This window comes from Nuphar pumila, chromosome 16, assembly GCF_984573655.1.
Source record: "Nuphar pumila chromosome 16, dmNupPumi1.hap1.1, whole genome shotgun sequence".
NCBI lineage: Eukaryota > Viridiplantae > Streptophyta > Magnoliopsida > Nymphaeales > Nymphaeaceae > Nuphar > Nuphar pumila.
The window spans coordinates 1482173-1506492 of NC_143264.1; the positions used below are offsets into that span (position 1 = coordinate 1482173).

Below are 24320 nucleotides of genomic sequence, written 5' to 3' on the forward strand. Positions count from 1 at the left end.
TAGAAAGACTGATAGAATTTGACGAGACTGCAAACGGTTTCCATGAGACCAAATCTTCAATCAACTTCCAACCAACGTATAATAGGTTGACGAAAATGCTAGAAGCCTTACGGCTAAGAGCATCAGCTACCACGTTCGCCTTTCCTGAATGGTAGGAAAGGGTGAAATCGTAATCCTTGAGAAATTCTAGCCATTGTCGTTGCCTCATATTAATCTCTTTCTGTGAAAACAAGTACTTGAGGCTCTTATGATCCGTAAAAGCTTCGAATTGTTCCCCGTACAAGTAGTGTCGCCATATCTTCAATGCGAACACCACAACCGCTAATTCCAAGTCATGAGTCGGATAATTCTTCTCATGAATCTTAAGTTGTCGCGAGGCATAGGCGATTACCTTACCATTCTGCATTAGGACGCAGCCCAAGCCTGTCCCGGAAGCGTCAGTATAAATCACGAAGCCGCCTTGTCCTGAAGGCAAGGCCAAGATAGGAGCGGTAGTAAGTCGTTCCTTCAACAACTGAAAACTGTTTTCGCACGAATCGTCCCACACGAACTTAGCCTCCTTCTTTAGCAGTTTTGTCATAGGTAGAGGGATTTTGGAAAAGTCCTGGATAAATCTTCGATAATATCCAGCTAATCCAAGGAAACTTCTGATGTCACGAACATTCCTCGGTTGTTGCCAGCTTAGTACGACCTCCACCTTGGCAGGATCTACGGATACGCCTTTCTCGGATATAACATGTCCCAAAAACATAACCTCCTTGAGCCAAAACTCGCTTTTAGAGAATTTAGCAAACAAACGCTCCTTCCGCAAGGTTTCCAAAATGATGATCAGGTGTTCGCGATGTTGATCACAGGTCTCCGAGTACACCAGGATGTCATCGATGAACACGATGACGAAGGTGTCTAAAAATGGTTTAAACACACGGTTCATGAGGTCCATGAAGGCTGCAGGAGCGTTGGTGAGTCCGAAAGGCATGACAGTAAACTCGAAATGCCCATACCTGGTTCGAAAAGTCATCTTGGAGATATCATCTCCCTTAATTCTGAGTTGATGGTATCCTGACCTAAGGTCGATCTTTGAGAAAATCTTGGCATTCCGCAGTTGATCGAACAGATCTTCGATACGCGATAACGGATACTTATTCTTTATCGTGGCCTGGTTGAGCATTCGATAGTCGATGCACAACCGCAATGATCCGTCTTTCTTTTTAACGAATAAAATAGAAGCTCCCCAAGGCGAGACACTAGGGCGAATGAATCCTAAATACATCAATTCCTGTAGCTGCTTCTTGAGTTCCTCGAGCTCGGCTGGCGCCATACGCTATGGAGCTTTAGAAATTGGCGTGGTACCTGGTAGCAACTCGATGTTGAATTCAACCTCTCGTGGTGGGGGAAGTCCTGGCAGCTCCTCTGGGAAGACGTTTGGAAAATCCCGAACCACCTCCAGATCTCTTATAGAAACTTGTGTCGGCTCGGACTGGACAACACTAACTAAAAAGGCAGTGCATCCCCTTCTCAGGTAATTTTGTGCCTTTAGAGAAGAAATCAACTTGCTTGCACGGACCGTCTTTACGAACTTGAATTCCACCTTAGGCATCCCTGGTGGAGACAACACAATCTTGCTTTCATGGCAAAAGATTTTGGCATGGTACTTATGCAGCCAATCCATGCCTAGGATGACGTCAAATTCGATCATATCTAGAAGGATAACACAGGCCGACAAATGTCGATCCGCCAAGACTACGTCCAAAGCTGGCACGTAGGTCGCACATATAGTGTTTTTCCCAATCGGGTTATAGACGTTGAGAGCATTATCTAACGAACTTACAGGTACGTGCAAGAGTTCAACAAATTTTACGGAAATAAAAGAATGAGTGGCACCGCAATCAAAGAGTACAAAAGCTGCTTGGTTAGCAATCAAGATGGTACCTTGCACAAGCTCGCCTTTGGTCAGCTGTTCGACCGTGGCAGTGTAAACGCGTCCCGATGCTTTCTTCTGGCCGCTGGACTGTGGTTGCTGCGCCTGGTAAGAATTTTGTTGTTGTTGCGGTTGCGGCGGTGGTCGGAGGAGCAAAGGTGCTCCACTATTCCGTCTGAGGTCGTCAGCCGCCTTCTTGCGGCACTCGCGAGCGAAGTGACCCATCTTGCCAAAGTATAGGCATCCGCATGTAAGAAGAGGGCATGCCTGGCCAGGGTGAGGTCGTCCGCATTTGGGACAGACATCGCTTGCCTGCTGCCGGGCAGGAGGCTTGCCCTGAGTTCGCTGACGTTTTGAAGGGGGATATGGCTTTCTTCCACCTTCCTTGTTTACGAAAAAGGGCGGTCGCTTGGTTTGACCGCCAGAGGGATATTTCTTTTGATCGCTACCCGCAACGGGTAGCTTCTTGCTTTGGGTGCTCTTGGAGCGTTCCCAATCCTCGGTCAGGAGAGTGGCTACAGCAACAGCTGCTGAGAGAGTCGATGGCATGCTGTTTAGGACCCTTGGTCGGAGTCCTTCCTTTAATCCGCGGATGAATTTCTTCGCCCGCTCCCGATCATCTTCGAATAAGTTGGGGTAATAACGCTCCAACTCCTGGAATCTGGAGATGTAGTCCACCAGACTTGACGTGCCTTGGCAAAGTTCCAAGAACTCCACCTTTTTCCTCTCCCTTGCATGAGAAGGAAAATAGTTCTCCAAGAAAGCCTTTTTGAAGGCCTCCCAAGGAATAAACGAATCTGTCGGGAACTGTATGTTCCGAGTCGTATCCCACCAATGGCGGGCGGCACCCAAAAGTCTGAAAGTACCATAAAGAGTCTTCTTGTCTTCTGGGACTACCAAAACTTGGAATACTCGCTCTACTTCAAATATCCAATTCTTAGTTGCATCGGGGTCAGGCTTGCCTGCGAAGGTTGGAGGATCGAGCTTTAAGAACTTTTCAAACAATACTGCCGCATGGTGGCTTGGTTCTGGGTAGGTACTGTTAAAATGTATCTCTCTTTATGTAAATATTTACATATATATTTCAAGAGAGATACATATACATATATACATGATGTATATATGTATATGTATCTATCTTTATATATATATATGTAAATATATATGTTTCTTTTTTCTTGTAAAACCCGCAAGGGTATTTTAGTCATTTCCCTTCCTTTTGCGCATATTCATAATTATGAATATGTTGTAATACTTTTTTGTATTTTTACTTTTCTTCTTTTTCTTTTTTCTTTTCATTTTTTATGTCTTTATTTTTTGTTGACTCAAAGTCAACTTGGAGGGGGCTCAACACTAGTTGTTGAGCCTCTCCAACGGTTAGAATTCTAACCGTTGGAGGGGCTCCAACAGCTGGTGGAGCCCCTCCAAGGCTCCTTTTCCTCTTATAAATAGGGGAGTTCCCCCTTTGTAAAACTCACTTCTTGGAGCTTTTGTTCTCCATTCTTCTCAATAAAATTCTTTATATTTTGTATGCCTTTGTGCATTTGAGTTTCTTTATTGCACCTTCGTGTACATTTGTTCTAAGTGTTCTTGTGCATTTGTGCACATTGGTGGTGTTGTGCTTATCGCACACTTTATCTCTTTTGTGAGATATTTTCACATGGTATTAGAGCTAGGCTTAAAGGAAAAGAAGATCGTGCTTTATTCTCTCTTCGTTGGAGTACCTCGTAAAGCGTGCCATTAAGTTGTGGTGGTTGGAGTGAAGACTCGGCTCTTCATCCTATATTTTAGAAACTTCCTACATCAAGAAGGGACTCATTTCGCATTGTGGTACGCATTTATTTCTCTTTGTATCCTCTCTAATGGGCGAAAAGGATTCACACTTCTCTCTTGGCTTCAAATTAAATGGAACGAATTATCATGTATGGGCCGGGAATATGGAGGCCCATATAAAAGGAAAGGGTCTTTGGGGATATGTTCAAGGACCTATTCCCGAACCCGAACCTAAAATTACTATCCTTGAGAGAGGGGAGATCAAGGTTCTTGAGGGAGAAGAAAGAGAAAAGGCTTTTGAAGATTACAATAAGAAGCATGAAGAGTGGGAAATGAAAAATTACAAAATACTCTCATGGTTCTTCTCTTCGGTTGAGACCAAAATTAATGCCAACATTCTAAAGTTCAAAAAGGCATATCAAGTATGGGAATATCTTGAAAGAATGTATACTTCAAGAGATTTGTCCCATAAATACTATCTCCAAAAGAAGGCTTTAACCCTTCAACAAGGAGAAATGTCCGTTAGAGAGTATTTCGCCGAGTTATCCACTATTTGGGATGAGCTTGCCCTCCAAGAACCTAAATGGAGTGGTGAGGCTATTGAATTGAGGGCCAAACAATTAGAAGAGGATCATTTCTTTAACTTTTTAAATGGGCTTAGACCCGAGTTTGAACAAACTAGATCCTCTCTCTTTTCTTCTTTCTCTTCTCTTCCATTGGAAGATGTGCTTACCAAATTAAGTGGAGAAGAAACTAGATTGGGAATGAATAAAACCAATCTAAGTGTGTTGGCCGTTCCCTCTAAAGATGAGAATGAGGGTGCTTATGCCGTTTCAAGAACGGGGAATAATGTTAAAACCTATAAACCCCCTCATTTTAACAAAAATCAAGGAGGAAGAGAAAATGGTGGGCATTATGGAAGAAGGGATTATAGTAAGATCATATGCCATTTTTGCAAAGAACCGGGTCATATTAAACCGGTATGCCCTAAATGGAAGAAGATGGTGGCTATGTCTAATACTTTCCAATCAACTAAGGAGGAAGGTTCATCAACTTCCAACCATGCTACTTTGTCTCTCAATCAAATCATGGAAGCTCTTCAACCACTCCTCAAGGGATCCGTTTCCGGAGCCGCCATGACCACCTTTTCTCCTCCCGGTAAGACTCTTTGGCTCTTAGACTCGGGTGCATCCTTTCATATGACTCCAAATGTTTTTGCACTTTCTAAATACTCAAAAAATTTGTCACCCTCTTTTGTCTCCACCGCGGATGGGGCTTCTCTTGAAATAAAAGGAATTGGTGATTTTGAAAGACAAGGTTTTTCTATTCCTAAAGTTAGATTTATACCAAAACTAAATTTAAATTTGCTTTCCGTCTCTCAAGTATCGGATCATGGGTGTGATATCAAATTCTCATCAAATAAATGTTGGATACAGGATCGCTGGTCCGAGAAGTTGATTGGGGAAGGCTCTAGGAAGGGAGATCTTTATCTCATGAAATTTCTTCAAATTCCAAAAACCTCTTTTTGTAATGTTGCCCAACATAAAGATATAAATGTTTGGCATAAACGCCTTGGGCATCCAAATATTGTCAAGCTTTCTTATTTACATTTTGCTAAAACCTTATGTAAGACAATTTCAATTGTAATCATTGTATTCTTGGTAAAATGAGAAGCTTACCTTTTGGACAAAGAACTATGTTTTCAACTAAGCCTTTTGAAATTGTGCATTCGGATGTTTGGGGACCGGCACCCGTTGTGTCTAAGGGAGGTTTTTCGTATTATGTTATTTATGTGGATGATTTCTCAAGGTATAGTTGGATATACTTCCTCAAACATAAACATGAGGTTTTCTCTACTTTTAAGGTTTTTCACATGTTAATACAAAATCAATTCAATAGTAAATTACAAATTCTTAAAACCGATTCCGGGGGAGAATATCTCTCAAACGATTTCAAAAGTTATATTGAAAATAATGGGATTGTTCATCAAAGGCTTGTCCCAAAACTCCTCAACAAAATGGGTTGGCCGAACGAAAACATAAACACATAATTGAAACTACAAGAACTTTGCTAATTTTTCAAAAAATTCCAAAAAGATTTTGGGCCGAAGCGGCTCTTGCATCGGTTTATCTCATCAACCGACTTCCTTCCAAAAACTTGAATCAAATATCTCCGTATGAAATCTTGTATAAAAAAGAACCCGATTACAATAGGTTAAGAATTTTTGGTTGTAAATGTTTTGTTCTCACCGATAAGAATGATAAATTATCTCCCAAAGCTATTCCTTATGCATTTTTGGGATATTCGGAAACCCAAAAAGGTTTTAGGTGTTGTGATATTAAAAATGATAAACTCTATGTTTCAAGAAATGTAACGTTTTTAGAAAACATAAGTGGTTTTGAAGAACACAAAACTCATGAAGATAATGCCGATTACTCTTTTTTGTTTGAACTATTATCTAGAAATGAAGATTTTTTTAGCGATGATGAATTAAATGAGAATGAGAATATAAGTGAAAGTATTCCTCAAACCATTCATGATGAAGAAGAAATGATAAATAAACCAATTACCTATACACATAGAGATAAAAGCACTTTTAGAAGTGCAATAGAGAAATATAGTGACCTTAGTGAATCTTCCAACCACTCTCGAAGAACTGAAAGACCTAGGAAAAATCCTTCTAGAGTTATATCCTATGAGTCCTTTTCTCCAAAGCATAGGGCATGTCTTAGTGCCATTCACTCATATCAAGAACCTAGAAATTTTAAAGAAGCTAAGGAAATGATAGAGTGGAGGGATGCCATGGACAACGAACTTAGAGCCCTCAACAAAGCCAAAACGTGGGTTTTTCAATGTCTTCCAGAAGGAAAGAAAACAATAGGATGTAGATGGGTTTTTAAAGTCAAAACCAAGAGTGATGGCACTCTCGAAAGATATAAAACCCGTCTTGTCGCAAAAGGATATAGTCAAGAATACAACATCGATTACGAAGAAACCTTTGCTCCTGTTGCACGAATGGTTACTATAAGGTGTTTGATCACCATTGCATCTATTAAAAAATGGAATATTTACCAAGTGGATGTTAAAAATGCCTTTCTAAATGGGGACCTTAATGAAGAAGTCTACATGGATGCTCCTCTTGGTATGAACGTACCAAAGGGGAAAGTCCTTCATTTGCAAAAAGCGCTTTATGGTTTAAAACAAGCCCCTAAGGCTTGGTATGATCGATTTAATGATATGATGGTTCAAAATGGTTTTACCTCATGCTACACTGACACTGCTCTGTTCATCAAAAAGTCTGATGTAGGAATTGTGATTTTACTGTTGTATGTTGATGATATGTTGATAACAGGTAGTGACATAAAGGGCATCAGAAACATTAAAACCACTTTAAAAGAAAGGTTTGAAATGTCAGACCTGGGGTATCTGACTTACTTTCTTGGTATCGAGGTAGCCTACTCTCATAGAGGCTATTTTTTGTCTCACACTAAACTTGCTTGTGAGATTCTTGACAGATCAGGTATTACTGATGATAAAATTTGTGAGACCCCTGAAATTGTGGGATAAAAAATGAAGATCGATGATGGGAAACCTTTGGAGGATCCTACCCCCTACCGGCAACTTGTGGGATTTCTAATGTATCTTAGCATCACAAGGCCGGACATCTCTCATGCCGTGCATACTGCAAGCCAATTTCAGCATGCTCCTACATCCGTTCATATGAGTGCTGTTCTCCGAGTTGTCAGATACATAAAGGGAACTTTAAACAAGGGAGTTTTCCTTTCCTCATCTTCTGAGTTAAATTTAATTGCATATACTGACTCTGATTGGGGAGGTGACCCAAATAATCGTCACTCCACTACAGGCTTTTGCATTTTTTTAGGTGAATCCCTAATCTCATGGAGATGTAAGAAACAACAGAAGGTGTCTCTATCGTCCACCGAAGCAGAATATCGAGCCATGGCTTCTACAACTATGGAGATTGTTTGGATTCATCAGTTGCTGCAAGACATGGGAATTCCAATTCAAGAACATACAAAGTTGTGTTGTGATAATAAGAGTGCAATCTATATTGCTAAGAATCACACGTTTCATGAGCGGACAAAGCATATTGAGATGGACTGCCATTATGTCAGAGAGGCATATCTACAAAAAGTCATCGATCTTCCTTATGTGACTTCAGAATATCAGTTGACAGATTTCTTCACCAATGCACTTTGTTCTCCAAGATTCAACTTTCTCCTTAGCAAACTTTCGGTCATTGTGCCCTAAGTTTGAGGGAGGGTGTTAAAATGTATCTCTCTTTTTGTAAATATTTACATATATATATAAAGAGAGATACATATACATATATACATGATGTATATATGTATATGTATCTATCTTTATATATATATGTAAATATACATGTTTCTTTTTTCTTGTAAAACCCGCAAGGGTATTTTAGTCATTTCCCTTCCTTTTGCGCATATTCATAATTATGAATATGTTGTAATACTTTTTGTATTTTTACTTTTCTTCTTTTTCTTTTTTATTTTCATTTTTTATGTCTTTATTTTTTGTTGACTCAAAGTCAACTTGGAGGGGGCTCAACACTAGCTGTTGAGCCTCTCCAACGGTTAGAATTCTAACCGTTGGAGGGGCTCCAACAGCTAGTGGAGCCCCTCCAAGGCTCCTTTTCCTCTTATAAATAGGGGAGTTCCCCCTTTGTAAAACTCACTTCTTGGAGCTTTTGTTCTCCATTCTTTTCAATAAAATTCTTTATATTTTGTATGCCTTTGTGCATTTGAGTTTCTTTATTGTACCTTCGTGTACATTTGTTCTAAGTGTTCTTGTGCATTTGTGCACATTGGTGGTGTTGTGCTTATCGCACACTTTATCTCTTTTGTGAGATATTTTCACAGGTACTTGGTTGTGTGTTTGATTTCGCATGGCGCTAGCCAATGCGCTCAGGGAATCCATGATGAATCCCCGCTGATCTGACCATTCGTCAGACGAACCCTCGTTCGACTCTCGAACCATCCTTAAAATAACCAGATGATACATAAGTCAATACTTGAAGGAGAAGAATAATATCAAAAAGTTTATCGTATTTCCGAGTAATAGAGATTACAAAAGCCCAGTAGTGCTGGTACAAGAGGGCATTTACAAAAGCCAAAAATAAAAACTGCCCACGGGTACAAAAACCAACGAGTTTTATCTCCTTTTAGGGATGATGAGAGTACTTCCTCAAGTACTCTCTTGCGATACCCGTGCGCCTTAACCCGCGCAGAGGGGGAAAAGGATGCAAATCTTCATTCGGGACTCCTTGCCCGTGAAGAGGAGTTGTGGGGTTGTAATGTAGCGAGGCATTCGGTGCATTGGGCGGTGAAGCCGGAGTGTACACTGGAGAATCCGGTATGTATTGCGGTGAAGCTGGTGTGTACACCGGAGAATCCGATAAGTACAGCGGTGAAGCCGAAGTGTTTACCGGAGTATCTGATATGTATTGCGGTGAGTCTGGGGTTGGTGTGTATATTGGTGAGTTGGGGGAAGGCATATGAGTGGGTGAAGCAACGTCTTGAGCACTCTCTAGGAGTAATATTTGTCCATCACACGATGGTGTGTCAAAAGTACCCTGGATTGAGGATGTTGTGTCTTCCAGATCTTGTGTTGCAGTCGCCCTTCTATCGTATGCTTCCCTGAGTTGACAATTATCTATCGTATGTCCTTCTTCACCACAGAATTCGCATCCCATCTGGGCTTTTAAGGGGTATTTTCGTACCCAAGTGTTTTACATCTTTATTATTAATAGAATGAGAGGGCAGTCACGATACACTGAACCCCCTTTCCCTGGAATCTCTCTCTCTCTCTCTCTCTCTCTCTCTCTCTCTCTCTCTCTCTCGATGATAGGGTTCCCTTCTTTCAGCTCCTTCATATTGTGTGATTGCAAGCATCTGTCTTAGATGCCTAACCATTATAAGACCTTTTAATCTTTTCTTTTATAGTAATCTTTCATTATTAGAGTTTAGACTGTTACTAGCTGTACATGTTCTCCACCATTCATTTTCTGTTGTTATGTTGACTGTTGAAAATTTGTATTCTCTTTCTCATATGTCTAAGAAGATAGAGTGAATGGAATCCTGACCTTCACTTTGGCTTGCTTTATGTTCAGGACGCTTCCTAAAGAGTTTGAAGTGTGAGGTTCCTTCAACAAGGATGCTTGCAATGTCTGCACTGAATGTTCTGCTAATGAAATCATCACACAGACTATCACAAGAAGGAACGCTCACTGAGGGAAATATTATGTCATCCCTGGAAGATGCCTTGAGTCAAGTCTTTCTGGAAGATGGATTTTTTGAACAAACACTGAATTATCTATCTCATGACCACATTATCCCTGACACTGAAAGTGCAGCACCCAGAGGGAACTGTGGCATGATATCAAGTGCTGTAGATAAATTAATAATGTGCTTCTGTTTTGACTTGGCTGCATCATGGCCACACACTCCTACTTGGATCTCTATGACTGGTGGGGCCAGTTTTTATGCAAGCTTTGCGTGCCTTATTGAACATTTAGTGCAGGAATGTGGGGAGTCCGTGGTTCTAGCTCTTCGGAGTTCATTGGAGGAGTCATCAATTGTTAAAGAGAGGGCAAAGCAGTGTGTGGCTACTGAGGCTTTGGCTGGAGTATTGCACTCTGATGTCAGTGGACTTTTGGATTCCTGGGAGGGCTGGATAATGTATCTACTGCAAAAGATTATTCTTCAACCAACAGTAGACTCAACTCCTGATTGGACAGCTTGCATACGCTATGCAGTTACAGGGAAAGGAAAATATGGAACCAAGGTACCTACTTTGAGGAATAAAATTCTAGAATGCCTGATGAAGCCTTTACCACAAATTGTAAAAACCAGTGTAATTGCAAAGAGGTATTCTCTTCTAGCTGCTGCACTTATAGAAATCTCTCCAGCTAGAATGCAAGATGTAGAAGTTGAATTACATGATAATCTGCTGAAAGAGCTGCTTGACTGCATGAACTTCTCATCTGCTCAGGTGCACCTTCTTCTTTCAGTATTTCTATTTTAGTTTCTATGCAAATTAAGAAGAATCTGTCTATGATGTTACCAAGTTTATTCCATATTGGTTGCTGCATGCCATTTTCTATTTGAGAATTTTCTATCCCAAGGTTTGAACTTCAAAATGAACAAGCAACAATTTTAAGCTGTTTTTCATTTTTATTCTTGCCCTTTTAAATAATGTTAATTTCAGGATTTTATCTCTGTCATGGTGATCTGGCCACAGTTTTTTGTGCTATCATATTTCTTTTAGTTTCCATATCACATACATGATAACTATTTCACATCTTCATAGTGTGGAGTATATTATAGATGACATCTGAAGGCTATGACATCTTTCTTGAATGTAGACTGATTAAATGAGTCATGATTCTTTCCTAGAGTATAGTGCATGATTTCTGTTTAGAAATAGATCTTGTGATTAGTCATGCAATTTTTTTCTTTTTCTGCTCGTATGATTTGGGGAATACATATCCAGTCTTTTTGTTTCTGAAAATGTTACAATTTTCAATGAAAATATTTACAAGAATATGTTGTCTCTGTTTTGTATCTCTCAACATTATTTCTTTACAACGCTGGCATATTGTGGATTACAATATTCCATGACTTCTTTAAGAAGAATTGCACAGGTTAGAACGATTTCTTTCCAACCATGGATCTCTGTGGATAATAATAGTTTATGATTTCTTTAACAAGAACTGCATACATCTGTGACATTTGGATAAGTGAAAAGCTCACATAAGTGCGGATGTGAGTGCAGTCGGGAAGGGTGTGACATGGCTATTTGAAAAAACTTGGATACGGGGGTGCAATATATATAGTGTATATCTGTGTTTACATATTTATGTACATACTATAGATAAAACTGGACTTGGCCTAATTAACTGAGTCCAATTTTGGAAGCAAATGGACCCTAGATCGATTGACTACACCTAATATGACAGAAGCTGTGTCCAAGTGCCGCACTCGCTCGGACTCAGGTGTCACACAGGTGTGTTGGCCTTTTAGAAGAGTCCGTGTTACATAGGTGAAAAATGAAAGTTGATAATAGAATAGATTGAGCTGTTAGTGCTATTGGAGATTTATGGGACTCGTTGAACTTATTTGGGTGGATAACTGTAAACCATTGATTTGGTGCCACATAGGTACTTAAGGTGATGTAAACATATTCCATAGTCACAAATATTGCCATATTTTTTAAAATCTCACTATTTTAATGTGACATTTAAAAAAATGATACAATCCTAACAAAATGTGATATTCTCAAAATATCACCTATTTTAAAAATATTGTGTCTTGTCCCAATAGTATCACATTAGTAACACAATATTTATATTTTAAATGTTTTAATATTATTATATATTTTTAAAATTTAAATATGTTGATATTTTCCCAAGATTTTTCCCAAAAAAACAAATTTTAAATGTATCGCTAGATTTTCCTTGCTCAAGAAATCCTGATAATGAGATTTGTGACCATGATATAATCTAACAATAGTAAAATGTGCCTTTAGGTTGCTGCTATTGCCTCCATGTTTCTCAAATTACACATTCTTGCCTGTCCTCTTTTTAATTTATGTTACATGGGTGTGGGTACGATATATATAGAGTAGGGGGTAGCTGCCTACTCCGATCCATGCCTACCGCCAGCCAACCAGGCTTCTGAAGTTTGTTTTTCATATTTTTCTCAAATATGACCGTATAAATATGTTATACATGCTTGATTTATAGGAATGAACTCTTGGATAGTCCAATTTTGACACATGGGTAGGTTTTATAAGGTTTGAAAATTGATGGTTTACAATTTTCATAAATATTCAAGCTGAGAAATTCATGTTTTTTCATTGAAAAACATGATCCAAATGTTGTTTTATGGGTCAAATTTGAGAAAAACACACTGAAAACCCCCGTTTGCTTGAAATAGGCTCCTAACACACACACATATAACAAACAACTACGCCTTCATCCCAAGACAATTGGGGTCGGCGATATGAACCAAAAAAAAAAATCATTTTGGGTCTTCCACACGAATCCTTCTCCTCCAATCATTTCTATCCAATGTCATGTCCTTGGTGAGGTTCAAAGCATTCATATCCTTTCCTATCATCTCCATCCAAGTCTTCCTAGGCCTACCCCGACCTCTTTTAACTTGAATATATATATATATATATATATATATATATATATATATATATATATATATATATATATATAGAGAGAGAGAGAGAGAGAGAGAGAGAACATAATAGTAGACTTGGCCATAGCTAGGTCTGGATTCAACCATAATGAACCCTGGCTGTAGCCAGGCCTGGGTTCTGTCCAACAAGTCTAGACCCGTATGCAACAAAGTTTGGGCTCTGTCTATTGAGCCCAGAACTGGCAGCAACCAAGTCTGGGTCTAAAATTGAAAAGGAGGAGGAGGAGGAAGAGCATGAGGTGGGAAGAGAGAGAGAGAGTACCTAATGTAACACCTTAAAATTTTAACTTGAAAATATAGCATTTTTTTAAGTGAATGATGCAAGGCCTTTAGCGATGGCAATGCTCCAACCAAACTAAGCACTAAGAGGGCTGCCTGACCGCAAGCGTATATTAGCTCACTATAACTAAGTTTGCGGAGACAACCAAGGACAAGAGCCCTTTATAATTTTTTTTTAATACAACAAAAACATTCATTTTGGTTTTGGTTACAATTTCGGGCAGATTTCAGGTACTTCAACTCGGCATGAAACTGGATCCAATTCCCGTATAAGACTTGGGGTCTAGGTCCAAGTTGTGGATCGGTCTAAATAAAAAATCTAAATCCAAGATAGAAATGAGACAATACCATTTATGAATTAATTTAAATCATTCATCAATTAAATGAATTATTTGGAAACATAAAAATAACAAGTCTTAATATCAATAGATTGTTTTTCAAAATAAATCTGGATCTAAATAGTTGGTTCTTGGCACCACCCGTAGTATCCTGCCATCACGCCAACTCATCTACTCATTACCTGAATGGTCATGATATAGGGGTTAGACTCATCGAGTTTTAGTAAGAACACGATAACAATGCATGTACACATGAGATTGTACATTAGAACATGTGCAATGCAACATCATATCATAATGCATTACAATGAACAACTATAACAATTAAATCTGTGCATTATGTTACAAAATGAGAACTAAATCCATGTTTATTCATCTGAATTATTAAGGCATGTTTTCAATATAGGTTTTCATACAAAATAATTTTCTCAAGTGTAAAGCTTTTGTTCCTCATTTTACCCTCCTGTGGGTACTCCCAGTACAATCGTCAAATCAGAGGAGACCACTCAGGTATGACATGTATTTTAATTCCCCGAGTGACTTACTGAAATAGATTCAGTGAGGGCGGTCATGACCGAGAGAAAACCCACCAATGACAGCAAACCGGATGCTACCTGCCACTTCTACATAAGACATGGGTCTACCCCCTATGACACATTGATAGTTTGACCTCTAACTCTGGGGACCAAATGAGATGTCTTGCTCTAACAAAGAATTTAACGTGGTCCATCAAAGTTTTATACTACCTACCCTTTTCAAGGTAAGACCAGTCTAAATGGGTTATTGGGTATTTTTATTAAAGATAAGGGTTCATTGTATTTGATCATGTGTGCCTTATCATTCAATCTATGTCACATGGGTGCGGGTGCGGGGATTCGGCACTTCCAAAAAACCCGGGTGCGGGGGTGCGGCAGGGGCAAAAATGTAAAATATATATATAAAAAGGGGTCGCTGTTTCCCCCCCCCCCCCAGGTTTTTCTGCTGATAGCAGCTGTCTGTCAGCAGTTGACAGCTGCTGTCAGCAGACTTTTTTTTAAAAAAAAATCGTTGTTTCCCTCTGTTGACAGCTGAATTTTTTTTAAAACAAACTGACAGCAGCTGTCAGCCCTGACAGACAGCTGCTGTCAGCAGAATTTTTTTTTAAAAAAAATCGCAGCCCATTTCATAGGGCAAATTTTAAAAAAATAAAAATAAAAAAAGGACCTAAATGATCCTGGGTGCGGTCAACGCACCCAGGATCGGGTTGACCGCACCCGGTGCCGCACCCGCACCCGCGTCGAGTCGCGTCGACGCGGGTGCGGCACCCTGCTAGCCGAATCCCTGTGACATAGCATTCAATACTCCATGTCTCAATAGCCCAAGTACCCCTCCAGGATAGCTTTCCATATTGTCTTTCATGGCATGAACATCATACTACCTATTCATGGTAGTTACACATTTTATTTGTTCATTTATATTGATAACCTATTTAGAATGCTCCAGTGCCTTTAAACTAGTCAAGCATTTATACCCCCACATCCGCTCTTAGGTAACCTTATGTTATGTGTGCATGTATATTCTTTTATAACTTGTACTTTTATCACTCCATTGGTTTTTTTCAACCACTTGCTCTTTCATGAGTGTCCCGTGTGTTGCATGCTTTATATGCCTTATAGCACATCATCATCACATGCCACACAACATATTCATGCACTTGTGACACCACATTGGTTCTTTTGCGTGCATATTTTTCATGCCTTATAACACAACATAATCACATGGTAACATCATCCTGTATATCATAACATTATGCTGCATATCATGACAAAATTTCAAATTTAACATTCAAACATATTTTTTTATCGCCAATTGCATAAACACCATGCCTTTATAGGCTCACATACTGTATATCAGTATGTCACACGTCCATCTAGTTCACTTCTAGAACCATGACATGAATTTAAACACAATTCCTTAATTTGGGACTGATAACACAAAATTTACTTGTCATTGTAAATTCAGCCATAAATCATATACAACAAATTAGGCTTTCGGATTTTAATAGAAGGTTCTTATATATGTTACATGCATACAAGAAAAAACCCAGACCTTAACTCATTATAGAACAAAAATTAAATTTCTATAACACGAATTGTTTTCTGTTCACATAACAGTCTTGTTCAATTTTGTCTTTCCAATGAAAAATCAACCATAAATTATACAGAATGAATTAGATGCTGAGATTTTTACTGTGGGTGGCTTGATATGTTTGATTCAAGCTCACAAAAACCCAGAATTAAATTTGATTCCAAAAGAGAGCTAAAAATCTTGTAATACATGTTTATGTTATTTGACAGATCATGTTCCAGAAATTACAGGTTCATGATCGAACTTTCATAATTTTCATTTCCAAAATATGAGGAATCAACTTTCAAGATTTTAACTGTGTTCTTCCACATACATATTAACACACCTTAAAATCTCAGCCTTAGATCCTGAGTATTCAGAGAGATGATTTTACAAAAAAAGTTATCTCCATGAACTCCTTGTCGGGAAATCTTTTTTATGCCGACTTGCAGAACACATATCTCTCTGTTGAAGTCAGCGGCTAGGGTTTTCAAGCAAAACAGGAGAGAGAGAAGAATAAAAAATCCTATTTACTCATTAGGACTAATCTCACTTAAATAGAGAGATTAACCAACAACAAAGTATGTACAATAATACCCTTAAGAACAATAAGAAAATACCATATAGACCCGGCCTATTAGATAGTTACCAAACTACCCTTAATTGCATAGAAGCGACGACTGCTTCTCAACACTCCCCCTCAAGCTGGAGCATATATATCAATAATGTTCAGCTTGTCACAACATTTTGAAAAATTTGAACTAGCTAGGGGTTTAGTGAAGACATCTGCGATTTGGTTCTCTGAAGATATGTGCTTGGTACAAATGTACCCAGTTTGTACCAGGTCACGTACATAGTGACAATCCACCTAAATATGCTTTGTCCTTTCATGAAACACTGGGTTATTAGCAATATAAGTAGCAACTTTATTATCACATATCATCTCCATAGGTAATGAGACTTTCACTTGGAGATCAGTCAACACATATTTAACCCACACTATCTCAGAAGCAGTCTGAGCAATAGCTCGATATTCTGACTCAGCGCTCAACCTGGCAACAACAGTTTGTTTCTTACTTCTCTAAGTAACCAAATTTCTTCCAACAAAAACACAGAATCCAGTTGTCGACTTTCTATCAACAACCGACCCTGCATAAAGGATTTTTTATAAACCATAGTCCTTTACCGGGAGATAACTTTAGATATTTGAGAATCATCATTGCAGCCTCCCAGTGAGCCTTTGTAGGTTTGTCCATAAACTTACTTATCTTGCTCACGGCTAAAGATATGTCGGGTCTGGTTACAGTCACATATAATAGCTTGCTAACTAAGGAGCGATAACGGCTATTGTCCACATACTCTGATGTTTCATCAAACAGATAAGCCTTAGGATCCATAAGAATCCTTGTAAGTTTGGCACCTAACATCCCTGTCTCTTTTAGCAGATCCAAGACATATTTCTGTTGTGACAAAACCAATCCTTCTTTACTCCTTGCGACCTCTATGCCTAAGAAATATCTAAGTGGCCCCAGATCCTTAATCACAAAGTGTTTTTGAAGATGGGACTTTGTGTTAGAAATGTCTTTTTCACTGCTTCCTATTACTATAATGTCATCAACATATATAATCATGACCATAATCCTTGTGCAAGTCTTTTTAATAAAAAGAGAGTGGTCAGAGGCAGATCAGACAAACCCAAATGCTGACATGACCTCAGCCAGCTTGGAGAACCACACACGGGGACTCTGTTTTAGACCATAGATTGCCTTATTCAACTTGCATACCTTCTGAGTTCTGACACTCCCCCTGAACTTCAAACTGTCTCCTCCAAGTCTCCATACAGAAAAACATTTTTCACATCAAGCTGACATAGAGGCCAACCATGGTGCACTGCGATTGACAAAACAAGACGAATAGTCGCAAGACGAGCAACATGAGAGAATGTTTCAAAGAAGTCCACCCCATAAGTTTGAGTATAGCCTTTCGCAACCAGGGGAGCTTTAAACCTTTCAATCGATCCATCTGAGTTATACTTAATAGTATAGACCCATTTACAACCAACAATATCAGCCTCAGGTGGAGGATCAACTAAGTCCTAGGTTCGCCGAGAAAGCAGTGCATCAATTTCATCCTATATGGCCTTGGCCCATTCGGGGTCCAGAAGAGTTTGATGATGATTGAAAGGAACTGATGCAGCAGATAATGCTAATACAAAATTCTTCATATTTTCACCAAGTCTTGCCTCGAAAACAAATTGAGAAATAGGATGAAGTGTATATTGCCTTTTTTCCTTTCCGAAGAGCAATAGGTAAATCATCATCAACAAGAGAATCGTCAGTAGGTTTAGGAACACTCACCTTTGGAGAAGCTTATGGCACGGGCATAGAGTTGGGTGGAGCTCGATGTGTGTACACCACAGGAGGATGTTTGTAACGAGACAGAGTCGAACTAGGAACAAGAGGTTCAAGGCGAACAACCTCTAATGGAAAAGGAGGAACAGGAAGAGAGAATGAATCACCTCGACTAGCATGTATTCTTGGAGAAGTACTAAAAAAATATGGGATAGACTCAAAAAATGAAACATCCGCACTGGCATACTCTCTCTGGGATATGGGATCATAACAATGATATCCTTTTTTATGCTTAGGATACCCAACAAAAACACATCTTATAGATTGGGGAGACAATTTATCTCGGTTGGGACCAAGCTTATGAACAAAGCACACACAACCAAACACCTTTGGTGAGACAGGGAAAAAAGAAGCTTCAGGTTTGAGAATTTGAATGGGAATACAATCCCCCACAGAGGTTGAAGGCATACGGTTTATTAGGTATCCCGCAGTTAGAACCGCATCTCCCCAGTAAGATGCAGGCATATTAGACTAAATCATAAGGCAACGGGCAATATTTAGAATGTGTCTATGCTTGCGCTCCGCTACTCCATTCTGTTGTGAGGTATGAGGACAAGAAGTTTGAGGTTGGATCCCAAGGTTTTTGTAAAATTGTAATAAGTCAGAGGATTTGAATTCAAGAGCATTGTCAGTGCGAACAACTTTGACGCATGAATTAAACTGAGTTTTTATTTCAATAATCAAGGATTTAAGAATAATGGGGGCTTCAGCCCTATCTTTTAACAAGAATACCCAAGATAATCTGGAAAAATCATCTACAATGACTAAATAATAATGACACTTAGAACGACTAAGAATTCTACTTGGACCCCAAACATCAACATGAAGAAGATCAAACAAATTTTGACTCAAAGGACTCTGACTGGATGGAAATGAACTCCTATGATGCTTCCCAAGCTGACATGCTTCACACAACAGAGTTGTGGACGGCGAGATGTGAGGAATAACTCTACGCAATTTAAGCAACGGAAGATGATCAAGACGATAATGTCAAAGCAGCGAACTAGAAGAGGACTCAACTGTGGAATGAACAGAGCCAACTGGTCGATGTAGATAGTAGACCCCACATTTCTCGTAGCCTCCACCAATCGTCTTCCCCGTCAGCAAGTCTTGAAAAGTGCATCAGGCAGAATCAAATATTACTCGACAATTCAATTCTTTTGCAACACGACTAACATATAACAAATTTTGAGGGAATGAAGGGGCATGGAGAACATGTGATAACTGAAGAGTAGGGGAACTGGAGATATTTCCCTGGGAGAGGAACTTTCATCGGCAAGAACCACCTTTTTATGGTTAGCAACACTATCCAAATTGGAAAAATCACAGACATTTCCACACAAATGTCGAGATGCCCCTGAATTAATAATCCACCTACTACATTGGCAAGAACATGCAACATCAGCCATGGGAGAACTAGACAGACGATGTGCCAACAAATCATCATACTCAGCACGAGTGAGTGTAACTGAATCACTAGGAGGAACGGCAGGAGACTCGGGTTTGACAACTTGAGTTGTAGGAACAACTTTAGCTGAATGTGCAGGAGGTCGCCTATTCTTGAAGCATCTATCTTCTAAATGTCCAAATCTCCCACAGTAGGTACACTGAAGTTTGCCACGGCCTCCTGTGCCTCGACCACGTCCCCGACCTCCTGTATTAGGAATAAAACCTCAGCCTCGGCCATAGGAGACAGACAGAGCAGAGGTTTGTGAGTCCGACTGGGATAAAGGAAGAGACATAGCAAGCCTGCTCAGTCGATTATATGCCTCAGCAAGAGTGGGAACATCGGATCACGTCAACATCTGAACTTTGGCAACTGAGAATTCAGTTGACAGGCCAGTAAGGAACCACACGACCATGGTGTGCTCCTGGTGTAACCTCTGTTTATCACAGCATAATGGTCTATGTGCATTTAGTCTCTCAAACGCTGCTTTCACAGAAGCATATTACTAGGCTAGAGTTTGCTCTCCTTGCTGCAATTGATAGATCTTTTGTTCCACTTGAAGAATACAACTTACATTAGTTTCTTGTAAGTATCTCGCAAATTATCCCACATTTGTTTTGCAGTTGTGTAATAAATTAGCCCATCAGCGACAGAAGGTTGCACACTGTTCATAATCCACGACATGACTATATCATTGTCCTCTTCCCATGTCGCATATTTTCCAGTTTTGTCTTTAGGCTCACTTTCTAACAAAATGTGTTTTCTGCGATGCCCTGAGACAGACATGATGAACGTACGAGACCATCTAGCATAGTTGGTCTCATCGAGTTTTACGGATGATCCATAGGAGAATGGATTAGCAAAAGCCTTATAATCAGTCATTGAGTCATTCTTCAATTCAATTTTCTGTGTTTCAGCCATGAGATTAGGCTGAAGATGTGTTCCACTTTACAGACACTCCCACACACAGAGTCTGTTGCAACAACTATATATCTGACCAACACCGATATGCAACTATAACACTAATAGATCTGATCAGATTTAAGAGACACTGATCAAATCTGGTTTTCCACACCGATCGGCAACTTCAACACTAATAGGTCTGATCAGATTTAAGAGACGCTGATCAGATCTGATTTTCCACACGATCGACAACTTCAACACTAATAGGTCTGATCAGATTTAAGAGACACTGATCAGATCTGATTTTCCACACGATCGACAACTTCCATTGTCTTATTTAAAAACACCACCCACAAACACTTCCATCGACCTAACAGATCTGATTTAGATCACAAAGGGGAAGGTTGCGACACGCAGCATGAAACCCACAACCACGACAAGTAGATTATAATCACCCAAAACTGAACGCAGACTTGAATCATAAAAAACTGTGTCATTCAACCTCAGATCGACAGCCAAATCTGAACTCATAATTAAAACTGCATCATACCACACCAGATCGACTCCAAGCAGCGACTGCAATCTTTGTTTAATATTTGTTTTGTTTTGTTTTTTGTTTACATACCCGATGACCACGATGCAGAAATCATATGCTTACATCCATCAACTGGTTTTTGTTTACATACCCGATGACCAAGATGCAGAAATCACATGCTTGTGTCCATCAACTAGCCTCCACACTGATGTCGACAACAAATCTATCCTCTACGACACACCAAGAACACAACCTGCTTCCACGCGTAAACCTAGTTGCTATAGATGAGTTGAGCAACTAGGTTGCCTCCTCCAAAGGAGGAGGAACTTGATCAGATCACACGCCCAGATCTGCAACCTGCTTTGATACCATGTTGAAGTCGGCGGCTAGGGTTTTCAAGCAAAACAGGAGAGAGAGAGAGAGAAGAATAAAAAATCGTATTTACTCATTACGACTAATCTCACTTAAATAGAGAGATTAGCCAGCAACAAAGTATGTACAATAATACCCTTAAGAACAATAAGAAAATACTATATAGACCCGACCTATTAAATAGTTACCAAACTACCCTTAATTGCATAGAAGCGTCGACTGCTTCTCAACACTCTCAATCCACAACTCATTTGAATATGGGATTTGAATTGGATTACTTCCATATATATGGAACATCCCCGTAATTTTACAGGATTTATGGATTCACGGTTTGAGAGAACCAAATTTATCTTCATGACTGGTCGGATCAAAATACACAAAACATAGTATAATTTTTTAAGAAGCAAACAAGAACATGATTTTCAATAAAAATATCAAGAAAATACATCCAACTATTTTAATCCATTAATAACACATTAGATTCATGCATATAAACATTTAAGCATGATGTAAATACAGAAATACAACAGATATCATGAATCTACATATGAAATCAACCATTTTATCAAAGAGAATACGTTTTTATCAAATCTGGTTTTCGAAAAAGGATTTCAGGTTTTTAAAACCTTCATGCTCAAAGTCATATATGTGCTTATGTAATTCTAGTCTTATAAATGTGATGATACGCATCCGGGGATCATCCCACGACATGCTCATGTATCTTAACACTATACATGTACAAAGTTACAGTGCACCTATCTCAAAACCATTAGATCTACCAAAAAACTCTCCCGAAATCGTATTCACCAACGACTTCTTCCTACGTATGCACCACCATGGAGATCGTGAACACGTTACCAACTCTTTCTACACAGAGGGGCATGAGGGAGGAAGAAGGAAGGAGAGAGAGAATAGAGGAACTATGGGGGGCGTATGGGAGGAGGGAGGAAGAGACCTTTTATAATCTCCTCTTGAGTTTCCAATTTGAATATGAAAACGCCACTAGATTCTTATCTAATTTGAATTTTATTTAATTTAAATATTATTTTATGAATCCTAGCTAATTAGGATTCTTAATGCAATAAGAAAATAATTAAACAATTTAGGTAATAAGGAAACAAATTAATTGGTTTGACTAAACTAAAGATTATGGAAATTAGGAAAGTAGGTGGGGACATCCCCCTGGATTGCCTTTGGACTTGATAGAGTCCATCCTGCATTGGGCCACATAAAGGGGTGTCCCACTCTATGGACCTTATTTCCAATTTCAAATTGAAATGTAATTGTCCAAATTGAAATTTCAAATTCAAATTGAAATTTCAAATTCAAATTGAAATTTCAATTTCAAATTGAAATTCAAACCCAAATTGAAGTTCAAACCCAAATTGAAATTTAAATTCAAATTAAAATTAAAATTCAAATCCCGATTGAAATTCAAACCAAATTTAAGGCATGAATTTCATCTTTATTTATAAAAAATTACAAGAAATTCTCCTGTGTTACACTTGACACAGGGTGAGGAGTGCCAAAGGTGGGAGGACTAGGGCTGCACAAGAGCCGGGTTGGAGCCTAGCTTTGTCTGGCTTGAACTCGGCTTATAAAAAATATATTGGTTCAAGCTCGAGCCGAGCTTCAAAAGTATATGTTCCGAACTAGCTAGGTCAAGCTCGAGCACAACTCAGCTCAACTTGAGATGACCATTTTTTATATTATCAAAAAGTTCGAACTTAAATAGTGGAGAGCTAGGTTTCAAAATCCCAATGCCTTACCCTTTCCGATATGACGCTTTTTTCTGCTAGTTTGATCAACAACACAAATACATATGCAAAGTCTAATGCATTACATACCTATATGAACCGAGCTTATTCGAGCTCAACTGCCTGTCCAAGCTCGGTTCATGAGTCTGACCCATTGTTCAAGCTTGGTGCATTTATTTTTTTTAAGGTAAGTTCAAGCCAAGCTTAAATGGGTCGAGCTCGAGCTAGCTCGGCTCGGCTTGTTATGCAGCCCTAGGGAGGAGGTGTCTCATAAAGCAAAGAGGCACAAATGTTGGGCTTGTAAGAGAGGGGGGTAGATCCTGCCCTAACCCTGCGATGAACCCTCTTTATTAAATATATTTTTTAACTCCTTAAAATGGACAAAACTTGACTCGATCAATCCAGTTTCAAACATTGTTGACTTCAGGTGCCGCTGGCCGCAGCTGAAAAGCATTGATTGCAGCCGATGTGGTGGGACCCATGTCCCACCACAGTAGGTGCCACACCCACGCCTGCACTCGCACCACGTCGCATTGATGTGGGTGTGGTGGCCTCTTAGAAGTTTTTAGTTAGTGGTTTGACTAATCAATTTTTGTACTATGTTGGTCTATTAACTAAAAACCGTTTGTCTACTCCAGCAAAGTGCTTGGTCACTTAAAAATGAGGGTTATGGTGTATCCTCAGGTTAACCAAGGAGGGATCATTTATGCATTGTATGCTTGCCTTCTCTACTTTGGTGTTTTTCAGGCTATAAAGATGATTGGCCACTTTGAGCACAAAGCTATGTATGGCAGACAAGAAAACAGATTGATGGGGTCCCATGTTATGCTATCATAAATTAAGACTGTAGTGAGTCTAGTGACATACTTTATGTACAACTTGATTCTACCTGCTCTTTAATGTTTTCTCAATTCTTTTAAGGCAGTAGGATTCAGATTTTCGAAGGGAGAAGAAGGCTAAGGATGAGAGAAAAAAGAGGATTTAGGGATATGAAGCATGAGGTCTATTAGTCGATCTCCATCTTATTTAATCTAATATAGGAAGATAAACAAGGTTTTGTTGAGGAATGTAGTACTTGTATTACTTAGTCTTGTGCTACCCTCTATACTTTTGTATATATGTTTATTGTAGAGGGATACTTTTGTAATTTAGAAATAGGTATGTAGTAAACTATTTTTGTGACGCCCCTATATGTTGTAACTCTGATTCTTTTGCACCAATGGGGTC

At 39.2% G+C, this 24320-nt stretch overlaps 1 protein-coding gene across 1 annotated transcript in view; it reads left to right on the forward strand.

Annotated features, from left to right (window-relative positions):
- Window positions 1-24320, forward strand: part of LOC149812618 (proteasome activator subunit 4-like) — a 54756-nt gene that overhangs the window by 14176 nt on the left and 16260 nt on the right. The window contains exon 3 of the mRNA XM_089990740.1: window positions 9846-10726. Within this exon, the coding sequence (XP_089846866.1) occupies window positions 9890-10726 (837 nt within the window). The 5' untranslated portion in view covers window positions 9846-9889. The remainder of the gene's footprint in view (window positions 1-9845; window positions 10727-24320) is intronic.